The 16,488-nt window shown below is 34.5% G+C and overlaps 1 protein-coding gene across 6 annotated transcripts in view; it reads right to left on the reverse strand.

Annotated features, from left to right (window-relative positions):
- The window catches only part of LOC117330532 (dynein heavy chain 3, axonemal-like), a 141,117-nt gene that overhangs the window by 95,001 nt on the left and 29,628 nt on the right, over positions 1-16,488 (reverse strand). For all 6 annotated transcript variants that reach the window (XM_033888915.1, XM_033888911.1, XM_033888913.1 and 3 more), the window contains exons 4-5: positions 860-959; positions 442-629 (exon numbers count right to left, since the gene is read on the reverse strand). In XM_033888915.1, coding sequence (XP_033744806.1) covers positions 442-629; positions 860-959 — 288 coding nt within the window. The remainder of the gene's footprint in view (positions 1-441; positions 630-859; positions 960-16,488) is intronic.

Below are 16,488 nucleotides of genomic sequence, written 5' to 3' on the forward strand. Positions count from 1 at the left end.
GAGACAATCATCAATTTCAAGGGAGACAATCATCAAGTTCAAGGAAGGGAATTGTCAGTGTCAAGGGAGACAATAATCAACGTCAAGGGAGACAATCATCAATTTCAAGGGAGATGTCATGGGAGACAATCATTTACTTAAAAGGAGACAATCATCAACTTCAAGGGAGACAATCATCAAGTTCAAGGAAGGGAATTGTCAGTGTCAAGGGAGACAATAATCAACGTCAAGGGAGACAAACATCAATTTCAACGGAGATGTCATGGGAGACAATCATCAATTTCAACGGAGATGTCATGGGAAACAATCATCAACTTCAAGGGAAGTAATCGTCAGTGTCAAGGGAGATAATCTGACATATTTGCAGGTGTATAAAGACGGTTCATAAACAATACGCGGTTTATCACTCAGTTTACGGCCAAACAATTAATTGAAACTCACCGTTGGCATAGCTACTGTAATCTGTGTCACTCTGACCTGTATGGCTTGTGATAGGTGGCAGCACAGTCTGGTAGCCATTTTCTGGGATAGCACCATTCTGAGCTCGGTGGGAAAGTGACCTGTAGTTGTGTGCTGAATGTCTCAACAAGTCACCATTCTGTTTACTAGTATTAAAGTAGTCATGAGATCTGAAGCAAGAAGCAATATTGTTAGGTCTAACAAAACATCGGTCCTAAGATCATTAATTGTACAAAGTTTTGTTCAACTATTATTATATACAAAACTAACATAATAAATCTTTAGCAGAAAAACCAGCCATCAATTAAATTTGTTTGTGAGATGAATCTTGGTTTTGGGTATAAAGAAAATGCTACTCTCGATGGCATTGTCACTTTAAGTGTCTTATATTTATACTTACACATTGCGCGGGGTCGCAAGGGTTGCTAGGCGACGTATGTCACCAGGGGATGACGGTCTGGCTTTCAGAGACAGGAAGAAATTCTCCTCAGTTGTGTAATCTATGTAAAAGATAAATCATGTCAAAAAGACATTCAACTTCAACTTAATCTTAATCTATTTTTTGCTGCTAAAGTAAAAACAATTTTATGCGACCACTATCTGTTTTGTGAACTATTTACAATATAAACAGGCTGAGTGAAAATGAATGTCAACCTTGTTATACTGTCATCTGTCAAAGAATACCGACATTATAAAGAGCTTGCCAATATATTGAGTGATCATAGTTAGGAAAACATAAAGGGGACCTTGATCTATGATGGAGGTAGGACTGTCAGCATGCTGAATAAATCTGTGTTCAAATCAATTCCTCTAAAACCTGGTTGTCCACATAACAGGAGATAGGAAACATACTCAAATCGCCAGCATACTCAATAATATAATAAATATTAGCACTTACCAACTTATTTGTTTTAATATTGTTAGAATCAATTTGCTACTGATATTTCCTTCCCTGTGTAGCCAGAGAGGTAATTAGTGTGGGATCGATATCGCGACACTGTTTGTGGAGTTTGTTTACTGTATCTGATTAATCCATCACTTTGTTTACTCTCACTTGAACTAATATTAGTACAGATCACTAGTGTCTTTATAATTAGGTATTAGGTGAAGTATTAATCTTTACTTAAATCCAGCAGGAGACAGAATCAACAATTAAGATACAGAATCTTTATTTAGATTCAACAAAATACCGAATCTTTTTTCAGATTCAACAAGAGACGGAATCTTTATTTAGAGTCAACAATTAAGATACAGAATCTTTATTTAGATTCAACAATTAAGATACAGAATCTTTATTTAGATTCAACAAGAGATAGAATCTGTTTTTAGATTCAACAAGAGACAGAATCTTTATCTAAATTCAACAACTACAAGAGACAGAATATTTTTTTTTTAGATTCAACAAGATACAGAATCTTTATCTAAATTCAACAACTACAAGAGACAGAATCTTTTTTTAGATTGAACAAGAGACTTTATCTAAATTTAAAAAAAACCAAGAGACAGAATCTTATTTTAGAGTCAATAATATCCTGAATGTTTATTTAGATTCTACCAGATATATATTTTTTTCAGATTCAACAAGATATTGAATCTTTATTTGAATTCAACAACATACTGAATCTTAATTAACATTCAACAAAATACTGAATCTTTATTTAGATTTAACAAGATACAGAATCTTTATTTGAATTCAACAAGATAATGAATCTTTATAGAGATTTAAAAAAGTACTCCAAACCCTGAAATCAAGAAAAACTTGTCAAATGAAATAAAAACTTGCCTATTCCTGGATTGAAGTAGATCATTAAGAAATAGCTTATTTTTCACACATGAATTTTGTAATCTATTTGAAATAATTTTTGAACTATAATCAAAATTGAAAAAAAAATTAACCCTGTTTCTTGTCCTTTGTGCATGTGCAAACTTGTTTCAGAGTCAGATTAACTCTTTTTTATTTAATCTTGACAAGAAATTTCTTTTTTAAACAAGGAGCTAAAATCATTGCATTCTCTTATGGCAACAAGTTTCAAACAGAATATCTCAATGAAGTCCACAACAAAAAATCACCTGTCATCGTTTTCATAAAAGGTAAACAATTATCACATTATAATAGTTTCAAACATTACACAAACAATACATCTCTCTTAAATCAACGAATCAATGCAAAAGTGCTGCAAGAAAACTAAAATGATGTTTAAACTCTGCAACACAAATCATTCAGCAAGAAGATGAGGTTCGAGTTTTGAGAACTTATCCATTTGTTTGTTTTGACAATTAAGTATGTTAAAATCAATTATTTACCCCAAACAATCCATTCTATAACACTCTCTGAACAAGGGTCAGAAATCTAAATATTTTATTAGCACTCATTTCTAGTCAACAAAACTTACCTTATATTAACACTATATCTAGCCCCTGGTAAATAACCCTCCTAAATAAACCCTTAAAGCCCCACACAAATCGTTTAATTCTCCTCAGGGTTTACATAGAAGTCGATGGCAGAAATAAATGTTGTATCATCGTTACACTAGCATTACTAGCATACCTTACTGACAAGCTCCTAAAAATACCCTGGCTCTTAAAAAAACAGATAAAACAGCATGTAAATGTTGACATTGTTTGATGTGATTCACTGTTTTCTACAGTCACAATTAATTAAGCTTCCTCATCTCGAACTCTGATAATTTAAAGACTCTGCTTGACTCAAATTAAAATTTCAGTTCTGACAGTGAAAATTCTATGTAAAATGTACTCGGCTACCTTATATACTTAGGATATCTTGTACTAGGCTACCTTATATACTTAGGATATCTTGTACTCGGCTACATTATATACTTAGGATATCTAGTTTTTCCATGACCCCACCTGCAATTCCAAGATAACGAGGTTTGAATGAATAATTACATTACCTGGATACAGTTTGACATGTCACTGTTCACTGGCCAGGCTATCTACATTACCTGGATACAGTTTGACATGTCACTGTTCACTGGCCATGCTATCTACATTACCTGGATACAGTTTGACATGTCACTGTTCACTGGCCAGGCTATCTACATTACCTGGATACAGTTTGACATGTCACTGTTCACTGGCCAGGCTATCTACATTACCTGGATACAGTTTGACATTCTCATTTGACATGTCACTGTTTACTGGCCAGGCTATCTACATTACCTGGATACAGTTTGACATGTCACTGTTCACTGGCCAGGCTATCTACATTACCTGGATACAGTTTGACATGTCACTGTTCACTGGCAATGCTATCTACATTACCTGGATACAGTTTGACATGTCACTGTTCACTGGCCAGGCTATCTACATTACCTGGATACAGTTTGACAGTCTCATTTGACATGTCACTGTTTACTGGCAAGGCTATCTACATTACCTGGATACAGTTTGACAAGTCACTGTCCACCTACTGTGAATCTCCTACTTACTTACATTTTTTTTTAACTTTTGTTTTGATCAATGTATTGGCAAACCAAATTTCAAGTTATCAAAAATAGAAGTATAACATGGCACAGCTGTATAGAACAATTAGGTTGTCCTTTCCAAAATGAGGAATTTTGTTTATGATTAAAGCATATAAAAATTCTATATATTCCAATTTCTGATTTTTAAATTCTGTGTTCTGATAACATAAGAAAAATTGAAATTAATAAGATGACTACTTTATTCAACATTCAATTGATAAATAAAAACTTAAATATTTGTTTTCAGAGCAGAAACTAGCAAAACCAGGTGTAGTGTCGCAAAGTTCTCTCCTAAGACATAGTGATATCAGCAGCAAAAATATTTAACAAAGGGCTATAACTCTGTATAATTGCTGGGAACCTGATGGGACAGACAGACTGACAGATTAAGTGTGTATAGTATAAAACAAAGAGCCATAACTCTGTAAAATTACTGGGAACCTGATGGGACAGACAGACTGACAGATTAAGGGTGTATAGTATAAAACTGGGACAGACAGACTGACAGATTAAGGGTGTATATAATAAAACAAAGGGCAATAACTCTGTATAATTGCTGGGAACCTGATGGGACATACAGACTGACAGATTAAGGGTGTATATTATAAAACAAAGGGCCATAACTCTGTATAATTTTTGGATGCCTGATGGGACAGGCAAACTGACAGATTAAGGGTGTTTATTATAAAACAAAGGGCAATAACTCTGTATAATTGCTGGGAACCTGATGGGACAGACAGACTGACAGATTAAGGGTGTATAGTATTAAACAAAGAGCCATAACTCTGTAAAATTACTGGGAACCTGATGGGACAGACAGACTGACAGATTAAGGGTGTATAGTATAAAACTGGGACAGACAGACTGACAGATTAAGGGTGTATATTATAAAACAAAGGGCCATAACTCTGTATAATTTTTGGATGCCTGATGGGACAGGCAAACTGACAGATTAAGGGTGTTTATTATAAAACAAAGGGCAATAACTCTGTATAATTGCTGGGAACCTGATGGGACAGACAGACTGACCGATTAAGGGTGTATAGTATAAAACAAAGGGCTATAACTCTGTATAATTGCTGGGAACCTGATGGGACAGACAGACTGACAGATTAAGGGTGTAAAGTATAAAACAAAGGGCAATAACTCTGTATAATTGCTGGGAACCTGGTGGGACAGACAGACTGACAGATTAAGTGTGTATAGTATAAAACAAAGAGCCATAACTCTGTAAAATTACTGGGAACCTGATGGGACAGACAGACTGACAGATTAAGGGTGTATAGTATAAAACTGGGACAGACAGACTGACAGATTAAGGGTGTATATTATAAAACAAAGGGCCATAACTCTGTATAATTTTTGGATGCCTGATGGGGCAGGCAAACTGACAGATTAAGGGTGTTTATTATAAAACAAAGGGCAATAACTCTGTATAATTGCTGGGAACCTGATGGGACAGACAGACTGACCGATTAAGGGTGTATAGTATAAAACAAAGGGCTATAACTCTGTATAATTGCTGGGAACCTGATGGGACATACAGACTGACAGATTAAGGGTGTATATTATAAAACAAAGGGCCATAACTCTGTATAATTTTTGGATGCCTGATGGGACAGGCAAACTGACAGATTAAGGGTGTTTATTATAAAACAAAGGGCTATAACTCTGTTTAATTGCTGGGAACCTGATGGGACAGACAGACTGACAGATTAAGGGTGTATAGTATAAAACAAAGGGCAATAACTCTGTTTAATTGCTGGGAACCTGGTGGGACAGACAGACTGACAGATTAAGTGTGTATAGTATAAAACAAAGAGCCATAACTCTGTAAAATTACTGGGAACCTGATGGGACAGACAGACTGACAGATTAAGGGTGTATAGTATAAAACTGGGACAGACAGACTGACAGATTAAGGGTGTATATTATAAAACAAAGGGCCATAACTCTGTATAGTTTTTGGATGCCTGATGGGACAGGCAAACTGACAGATTAAGGGTGTTTATTATAAAACAAAGGGCAATAACTCTGTATAATTGCTGGGAACCTGATGGGACAGACAGACTGACCGATTAAGGGTAGTATAAAACAAAGGGCTATAACTCTGTATAATTACAGGGAACCTGATGGGACAGACAGACTGACAGATTAAGGGTGTATAGTATAAAACAAAGGGCAATAACTCTGTATAATTGCTCGGAACCTGGTGGGACAGACAGACTGACAAATTAAGGGTGTATAGCATAAAACTGGGACAGACAGACTGACAGATTAAGGGTGTATATTATAAAACAAAGGACAATAACTATGTATAATTGCTGGGAACCTGATGGGACAGACAGACTGACAGATTAAGGGGTATATCATAAAACAAAGGGCCATATCTCTGTATAATTTTTGGATGCCTGATGGGACAGGCAGACTGACAGATTAAGGGTGTATATTATAAAACAAAGGGCAATAACTCTGTATAATTGTTGGGAACCTGATGGGACAGACAGACTGACAGATTAAGTGTGTATATTATAAAACAAAGGGCCATAACTCTTCATAATTTTTGGATGCCTGATGGGATAGGCAGACTGACAGATTAAGTTTGTATAGTATAAAACAAAGGGCTATAACTCTGTATAATTTCTGGATACCAGATGGGACAGACTGACAGATTAAGTGTGTGTGGTATAAAACAAAGGGCCATAACTCTGTATAATTTCTGGATACCAGATGGGACAGGCAGACTGACAGATTAAGGGTGTATAGTATAAAACAAAGGGCTATAACTCTATTAACCATCTTGTATCTGACTTGAAACAGTGTCTGCTTGTACTGTTGGGGCTCAGGACTAATATTAGCTCACTTATAATATAATAGACTAACAGCTATTGTCACACAAATAACATTATATTGTACAATGGTTACAAATAGTATTAGCAGCGATCAATGTTACCTGTACACGTTCTATGTGATACCATCCACAGACCTAGGAGATATTAGAAATGTAAGCTTTAACTTAAAATTGATCAGTGGTAACACATATTGATCAATCAGATAGTATTTAAACTGACAATACCCTCATTTCAATAATATTATTGATCATAAAAAAATCTTTTCCTGGTGAACCTGAAGTGACTCAATGAGTGAAGTCAAGGTGTGATGTCGCCTTTCTGTACATGTAATACAAGTTTCTCATAAATACCCTCAAAATCAGGAAAAAAACCATAATAAATAGCTTGTAACTGTACCCAACAAACCTATTACCGAGATCGAAGACCTCAAAAATTATATCCATATATCTGTGAGTCAATAGATCAGGTATGATATTCCGAGGAACATAACCTTCATAGCACTCTGTTGAATCACTAGCTAATTACCAGTAATAATGGCGAACAAAATTTTTACAATCTGTTTTAATATACAGTATTAATATGGATATTTATCCGATTTGCTAGCGTGAAGTTCAGAAAGGTAGTTATAAACATGAAAGAGAAGGAGATAATAGGTGTAATCTGTACCTCATTAGAAATAGATAATAGGTATTGTGATTTTGTGATATCTACAGCAGAATTTAAGATGAATTACACTGCATGTAGCACCAATAGTACCAACGACTACATTTACATTGAATATTTGCAACAATAAAAGATTTACCCTCAAAAACCAAGATTGTGACAACTTGATCTGATTTTTTCATAATACATATGAAATATAATATTATCTATATCCAAATTTAATATCATAACAAAAAATTCAGAGATTTATCAAACCAAATATTATTTACAAAATATCGAGTCTTTAACACAATGTAAAAGTTGCATTTTTGATGGTCCAAATTTTAAGTTTTATTTAAGTTAAAAAACCAATGGAATAGTTTGGTTGAAACTATAAAGCAGATAAATACTTTTCCTGATAATTTTATTCCAGAGGTAAATCTTCATTTGTATTTTTCCTGATTTAATTCAATCCTTGAGAAAAGCATTAAATACAGTGTACTGTAAAAAAAAAACCTTTTAATTATCAATCCATTCCACAGCAAAAAATAAATCAATTTCCAATCATTGGTGACAGTAAATATTAATATTAATATACAGAAACATCAAAGGGACAAATATCACTAGACATGGATTTTTAACCGAGATTTAAACACAGAAAGTGATATTTAGCACCAGATGATATTACAAGTTTATAAACAGTGTATATGTTTCATTAATTTCAGACAAGAAAGTAAAGAATGGGAGTGACAAATCAATCGGTCCTAATTAAGGGACTTTGATCTGTCCCTTCCAAACCCAAACCAAAGTTCTGATCAACATACTGGCTGTACTTTGTTGTAAGACATAAATTATTTATCCAACCATTAAATCAATGGTGTTCTATCCTTGACAAGATCGATCTTTATTGACAGTTCTGACAGTTTATTTATAATGTCTGTTAGGCTTAATTCCAGTTTGTCCGAGCCTAACACAGGGTACCAATAGATTTAGACTTTCCAATACTGTCTGAACATCAACTTTCTGAAACAGTCTGAACAAGTTTTATAAATGGTATACCTACAAATTCAGGCTATCCAATATTGTCTGAACAAGTTTCATACAGGGTACTATACCTACAGATTTAGGCTTTCCAATACAGTTTGAACAAGTTTCATACAGGGTACTATACCTACAGATTTAGGCTTTCCAATACAGTTGAACAAGTTTTAGGCTTTCCAATACAGTTTGAACAAGTTTTAGGCTTTCCAAGACAGTTTGAACAAGTTTTAATACAGTGTACGTTTAGTATAGACTAAGGCTGTTCAATACAATGTGAACCAGTTTTTTTTTATACAGGGTAACTTCAGATAACTTGGCTTTGCAATACAGTCTGAACCTGAGCTTTCCAATACTTGTGAACTTTTTTTTATATAGGGTACCTTTAGATTTTGGCTTTCTACAGTCTTAACATGTGTTAGTACCTGTCCTTATAGTTGGAGCTTTGTCAGATTTCCACATGCATTCTTTCTATATGACAGTGGGAGATACCTGTGTGACCAAAAGTTAATTGTGGTTGGGTAGTCAGAACCGTTTGGACCATTACTTAGTATATCAAGATTTGGTTTATTGGTTTATTTTGTTTAACGTCCTATTAACAGCCAGGGTCATTTAAGGACGTGCCAGGTTTTGGAGGTGGAGGAAAGCCGGAGTTCCCGGAGAAAAAAACACTGGCCTACGGTTAGTACCTGGCAACTGCCCCACGTAGGTTTCGAACTCGCAACCCAGAGGTGGAGGGCTAGTGATAAAGTGTGGGGACAGCTTAACCACTCGACCACCGCGGCCCCTAGTATAATAGTATATCAAGATGTAGTTTCCGTCTCAACAAGCTTTATACTAGATACTTATTTAATAGCCTTCCCAACAATCTACTTGTTAGGCTGAATGTGGTAATCAAGAAAATTCAAAGTCTAAAGACAACACTTCTAACACTTGTGAGGATCCCTTATGTGTAGTTTTGCTATATATATATATTAGTGCTGTTATTATAATATATAAGCCTGGCATTACATTTGAAAGAAATATTCTTCTAAATTCTATAAAAATCTCCTATGTTTTTCCTATTGATTTTTGCCTATTTGATTTTCTTTATCTTTACTACAAAAGTTCCACTGAAAAGGTGTTAGTCATTAAAATCTTCAAAAACAAGGAACAATTGGTGAAATGCTGCAAAAGATTTGTGATAGAACACATTTTCTTGTGTAAGATGTGACAAACTCCCCACTATAATTACTGCAAGTGAAACAAACATCAACCGTGCCTAATCAATTAAGATGATGAACATGTTATGATAGGGTTAAAACGCCCATGTTATACATGTCAGTGGGGTAAAAACAGCATGTTAGGAACAACCTTTTTACCTGGTGGCTTTTTGCCATCATTTTTGTTTGGTTGGACTTCTGTATTTTAAATAAATGAAATTATCATGTTTAACTAAAAAAAGAAAGACAATGGAAAGAAATGGAACATCAACTAATGCTTTAATGAACAACTTTCTTATGAAATACAAGAGGCCAAATGGACCTGAAATGTTCAGTTACTTCTCTGGGCTTCTTGGTTGCTCGGAATGTGTTAAAGATTTAAGCATATTTGACCCCTGTAACCTTGAAAGTAGGCTCAGTGTCTCATATCAGGTTTCAAGACCTCTTGAATATTGAGAAAAAGTTATTCAAAGACAGACTACAAATGGACGACGCACCACAGCATAATTTCACTTGCCCTTTAAGCATAAGAGCAACTATTAAGAAACGTAATATGCATCTGTGTGCTCTTTCTATTTTAAACCTTACCTGTGAAACCCTTAAAAATTGTCTTGGTGGTTTTTAAAAAATGGAAGTACATTTTGTATATCAAACTGTACAACACCTATGAAGGACTCCTAAAATCACAGCAGGTGGAGATGTAAATGTTTGATAGTATACAATATCATAATGAACAGAAGGATTATCTGGATATGAAATAACCATTACAGTACAAAACACCTTTGTGAGCCAGATCTATAAACATCTAGCTCATTTGAAAAATTCTATTTCCTGTTAAGCCCTAATCCAAATGTAACATTAACATAATTATTGTGCAGTAATAAATTTAAATCTTGATCATATATCCTGTTAATATACATAATGTATGTAACACACTAAACCTAAAAGGATCATATTAAAGCATATGGGTTAAAGACACCGGCCTCAGGGTAACAACTTATTATTTCCTATAGAGATTTACTTCGATTTATTTTAATCTAATTCTTGCATTAAATTTTCCGATGTTGAGCTGTGACATAACTTTTTGTAATGTATAAACCAGTTTATAGATAATTTAAATGAGTTAAGCTGTGAATTTCATTCAATTGGCATTTTTTGTAAATAAAAATGCCACGTAGAAACTTAACTTTAAATTCACTTTGCAGGGTATCAATGCTTAATGGCACTGATATCCATCATGGCATGAAAAACAAAGCTTACCTAAACAATGAATATCATTTGTCAATATCATATGAATATTCATTGTTTCAATATTAGGACAACTTGAGTCTCCAAGAGGGATCATAAATATAGTTTATGGGGAATTAATCTAGAACTATACATTAGGTCTCAGGTGTTACTATGCTACGAGTTACTAGGTATAGTATTTTATGTCAATTTCTTTCGTTGTGAAGACAAAAATTAAAGTATGCTGTCACCAAGTTTACAATGTCAAGTACACAGTGACATACAACTCAACGTCATTTAATCAGGGTACTGGATCGTCACACCAACTTGACTGTGATTAAAAACTCCTTCATTCATTGCTGCCTAAGTGCTATAAGAACCACAGAAACATTAATGATACTGCCATTCTGGTCAGGAAAAATATTCCACTTCAAGAGCTAAGACTTTCAAAATATATCAATTATTTATTAAATGCCATCAGATTTTAAGCTGACAAGAGATTTGTTCATGTTCGGCAATAACGCATGTGGTAAGTAGAAAATTCAAGAGAGGCCAGCTGTTTAAAAAGCAAATTGTTTGAACAAAGTTTTTAGTGTTGAAATTAGTGAAACGTAAAAATAGTGTTTAAAGTACTAGCTATATAATGAACAATGTGTTTGTATGTAGTTTTCCTCGTAATCGTTTTTTATACCCATTTAACAAAAGGCATTGTCTGGTTGTTTGCTCTGTACAGCAATATTCAATAAAACGGCTTTCTCCTCTAATTAATTTCAAAAGCGGATCTGAAACTTAATCTCTAACCAAAACCATCATGACCTTTTAATCTCTAACCAAACCACAGACAGTAATTGTTCAATATTTTAGGGATATGTATTTACAAGGGTACAGATCATTCAATAACTCTGTTGAAGATACACAGTTGGTTAACATGACCATTTAAAAGCAATATTTGGATCAATTATTCCCACAAACACCAAGTATTGTTTTATTTAGAAAAAAAATCAATTCCTGATAATGCCTATTCATACAGTAAATGGATAATAGAATTTAATTAGTTAATTATATTTCCAATATATTCAAACAAATTTTCAATGAATGTTAACTTACATGGTTTTGACAGGTCAACCTTATGTTGGCCATTTCATATACTAGAAGTATTGAAACTGTGAAAAAAGCAGAATCACCACATGTTGTTGTGTAAATAAGATTTTTGAGGAGGCTGTCGAATGTGTAAGATGTTCAGGTGTAAATATCATATCTGAGGAGGCTGTCGAATGTGCAAGATGTTCAGGTGTAAATATTATATCTGAGGTTGTCCAATGTGTAAGATGTTCAGGTGTAAATATCATCTCTGAGGAGGCTGTCCAATGGGTAAGATGTTCAGGTGTAAATATTATATCTGAGGAGGCTGTCGAATGTGTAAGATGTTCAGGTGTAAATATTATATCTGAGGTTGTCCAATGTGTAAGATGTTCAGGTGTAAATATTATATCTGAGGTTGTCCAATGTGTAAGATGTTCAGGTGTAAATAACATCTCTAAGGAGGCTGTCCAACGTGTAAGATGTTCAGGTGTAAATACATCTGAGGCTGTCCAACGTGTAAGATGTTAAGGTGTAAATATTATATCTGAGGAGGCTGTCGAATGTGTAAGATGTTCAGGTGTAAATATTATATCTGAGGAGGTTGTCGAATGTGTAAGATGTTCAGGTGTAAATATTATATCTGAGGAGGCTGTCGAATGTGTAAGATGTTCAGGTGTAAATATTATATCTGAGGTTGTCCAATGTGTAAGATGTTCAGGTGTAAATAACATCTCTAAGGAGGCTGTCCAACGTGTAAGATGTTCAGGTGTAAATACATCTGAGGCTGTCCAACGTGTAAGATGTTAAGGTGTAAATATTATATCTGAGGAGGCTGTCGAATGTGTAAGATGTTCAGGTGTAAATATTATATCTGAGGAGGTTGTCGAATGTGTAAGATGTTCAGGTGTAAATATTATATCTGCGGTTGTCCAATGTGTAAGATGTTCATGGTGTAAATATTATATCTGAAGAGGCTGTCGAATGTGTAAGATGTTCAGGTGTAAATATTATATCTGAGGTTGTCCAATGTGTAAGATGTTCAGGTGTAAATATTATATCTGAGTTTGTCCAATGTGTAAGATGTTCAGGTGTAAATATATCTGAGGCTGTCCAATGTGTAAGATGTTCAGGTGTAAATATTATATCTGAGGAGGTTGTCGAATGTGTAAGATGTTCAGGTGTAAATATTATATCTGAGGAGGCTGTCGAATGTGTAAGATGTTCAGGTGTAAATATTATATCTGAGGCTGTCCAACGTGTAAGATGTTCAGGTGTAAATATTATATCTGAGGTTGTCCAATGTGTAAGATGTTCAGGTGTAAATATTATATCTGAGGAGGCTGTCGAATGTGTAAGATGTTCAGGTGTAAATATTATATCTGAGGTTGTCCAATGTGTAAGATGTTCAGGTGTAAATATTATATCTGAGTTTGTCCAATGTGTAAGATGTTCAGGTGTAAATATTATATCTGAGGAGGCTGTCGAATGTGTAAGATGTTCAGGTGTAAATATTATATCTGAGGTTGTCCAATGTGTAAGATGTTCAGGTGTAAATATCATCTCTGAGGAGGCTGTCCAATGTGTAAGATGTTCAGGTGTAAATATTATATATGAGGAGGCTGTCGAATGTGTAAGATGTTCAGGTGTAAATATTATATCTGAGGTTGTCCAATGTGTAAGATGTTCAGGTGTAAATATTATATCTGAGGTTGTCCAATGTGTAAGATGTTCAGGTGTAAATAACATCTCTAAGGAGGCTGTCCAACGTGTAAGATGTTCAGGTGTAAATACATCTGAGGCTGTCCAACGTGTAAGATGTTAAGGTGTAAATATTATATCTGAGGAGGCTGTCGAATGTGTAAGATGTTCAGGTGTAAATATTATATCTGAGGAGGCTGTCGAATGTGTAAGATGTTCAGGTGTAAATATTATATCTGAGGAGGCTGTCGAATGTGTAAGATGTTCAGGTGTAAATATTATATCTGAGGTTGTCCAATGTGTAAGATGTTCATGGTGTAAATATTATATCTGAGGAGGCTGTCGAATGTGTAAGATGTTCAGGTGTAAATATTATATCTGAGGTTGTCCAATGTGTAAGATGTTCAGGTGTAAATATTATATCCGAGTTTGTCCAATGTGTAAGATGTTCAGGTGTAAATATATCTGAGGCTGTCCAATGTGTAAGATGTTCAGGTGTAAATATTATATCTGAGGAGGTTGTCGAATGTGTAAGATGTTCAGGTGTAAATATTATATCTGAGGAGGCTGTCGAATGTGTAAGATGTTCAGGTGTAAATATTATATCTGAGGCTGTCCAACGTGTAAGATGTTCAGGTGTAAATATTATATCTGAGGTTGTCCAATGTGTAAGATGTTCAGGTGTAAATATTATATCTGAGGAGGCTGTCGAATGTGTAAGATGTTCAGGTGTAAATATTATATCTGAGGTTGTCCAATGTGTAAGATGTTCAGGTGTAAATATTATATCTGAGTTTGTCCAATGTGTAAGATGTTCAGGTGTAAATATTATATCTGAGGAGGCTGTCGAATGTGTAAGATGTTCAGGTGTAAATATTATATCTGAGGAGGCTGTCCAATGTGTAAGATGTCCAGGTGTATATATATTTGAGGCTGTCCAACGTGTAAGATGTTCAGGTGTAAATATTATATCTGAGGGGGCTGTCCAATGTGTAAGATGTTCAGGTGTAAATATCATCTCTGAGGAGGCTGTCCAATGTGTAAGATGTTCAGGTGTAAATACATCTGAGGCTGTCCAACGTGTAAGATGTTCAGGTGTAAATATTATATCTGAGGTTGTCCAATGTTTAAGATGTTCAGGTGTAAATATTATATCTGATGCTGTCCAACGTGTAAGATGTTCAGGTGTAAATATTATATCTGAGGCTGTCCAACGTGTAAGATGTTCAGGTGTAAATATTATATCTGAGGCTGTCCAACGTGTAAGATGTTCAGGTGTAAATATTATATCTGAGGCTGTCCAACGTGTAAGATGTTCAGGTGTAAATCACATCTCTAAGGAGGCTGTCCCAAGTGTAATATGAGATATGTAGTGGTCCCTTAGCAAGGTGGAAATCCTGACTGATCTCTCTGTTATTGACTATCCTTAATTACATTCATTTTCTCTGAAGGAAATTGTACGGATATCGGGGTGTTTACTGCTGATGTTGTACATGTTCTCTTATCAATTGTCAGAACACATCAAAGAAATCAATAATATTAAATTCCCACCTACATCTGGTTTAAAACCTTTAAATAACACTACCGGTATATATGGAAAATTAACAGTTTACATGTGACAATAACATAGATTACTGATTACTACAATCTATATTCAAATGAAAGTCTCTCGTACATAATGTTAAGTGTATTAAAAAGAACTACCGAAAGTCCTGACAACTTCCCTTGGAGGTCACATGGGACAACTGCGTTTGTGTTTGTGTTGTTGACTTATCAACAGGAGGTCCTTATATGTCAAAGTCGACCAATATCTAATTTGTACATAAGAGGGAACGTCATCGTCCGTGTTTGGTCACCTCTCCTATAAGATAAGTGGACTGTTGGTACGTGGTCAATACCTGACCAACACACTGACCATAGAAAGTTTGGCCATATAACATGTTCACCGACTTATAGGAATTAGCTTGACATGTTTACCGAACATTTTTATACGTAGTTATTACGTCGGTTTTCAAATACATTTTATAATTCACACACCGGCTCAATGTTTTACCTTACCCTACAAAGTTGTGTGACGTAAATTTAACAGGTAATCTGCAAACTTAGGGTGTTGCTAAACAATACACCAAATAGCCAGCTCAATTTTTCTTTATTACAATAAAATGATATTTTACAAAAAGATATGGCATGGATCCCCTACAAATTTTTTTGAATGCAAGAAGTCTAAGAATCAGTCGTTGTGTCTCCTTGATATCTCTGATCAATCAATTTTTGAAAGACTGAAGTTAAAAATATACATGTACTCAAAGACTTCAGTTTTTAATTTCCTTCAATAGCGATGTATACATATAAATGCATGTGAATGAGATTTACCGGCTGTGATTCTGTCTAGAGTAATGATATGCTGATGCCATACCGCTCTTTGATCTACTCAGGGCTGAACACTTTAACAAACAAAACTTTACATGAACCTTTTAAAACAATTCAAGCTTCTCGTTGTGTCCTAGCTACATACAACTTGAGCATAACTTAAAACTGAAAAACATCATACTTGAAACCATATAAACATTTCAAATGACAGATTTAATGTCTTCATAACTGTTTTTTAACTCGCTTGATTCTATAATAATTTTTTTACATCTTATGTATATATCTATATGTCACAGCACTGAGTATATATGCTGCTCAGTAAGTGACGTCTTCTTTACAAAGTGTTTAGGGTGTTTTATCTTGAGTAATCAAATAATTATTCTGTTATACATTGAAAAAATATCCTTGGAAAAACACATCATGTAGTTACAC

Source organism: Pecten maximus, chromosome 7 (genome assembly GCF_902652985.1).
Source record: "Pecten maximus chromosome 7, xPecMax1.1, whole genome shotgun sequence".
Classification (NCBI taxonomy): domain Eukaryota; kingdom Metazoa; phylum Mollusca; class Bivalvia; order Pectinida; family Pectinidae; genus Pecten; species Pecten maximus.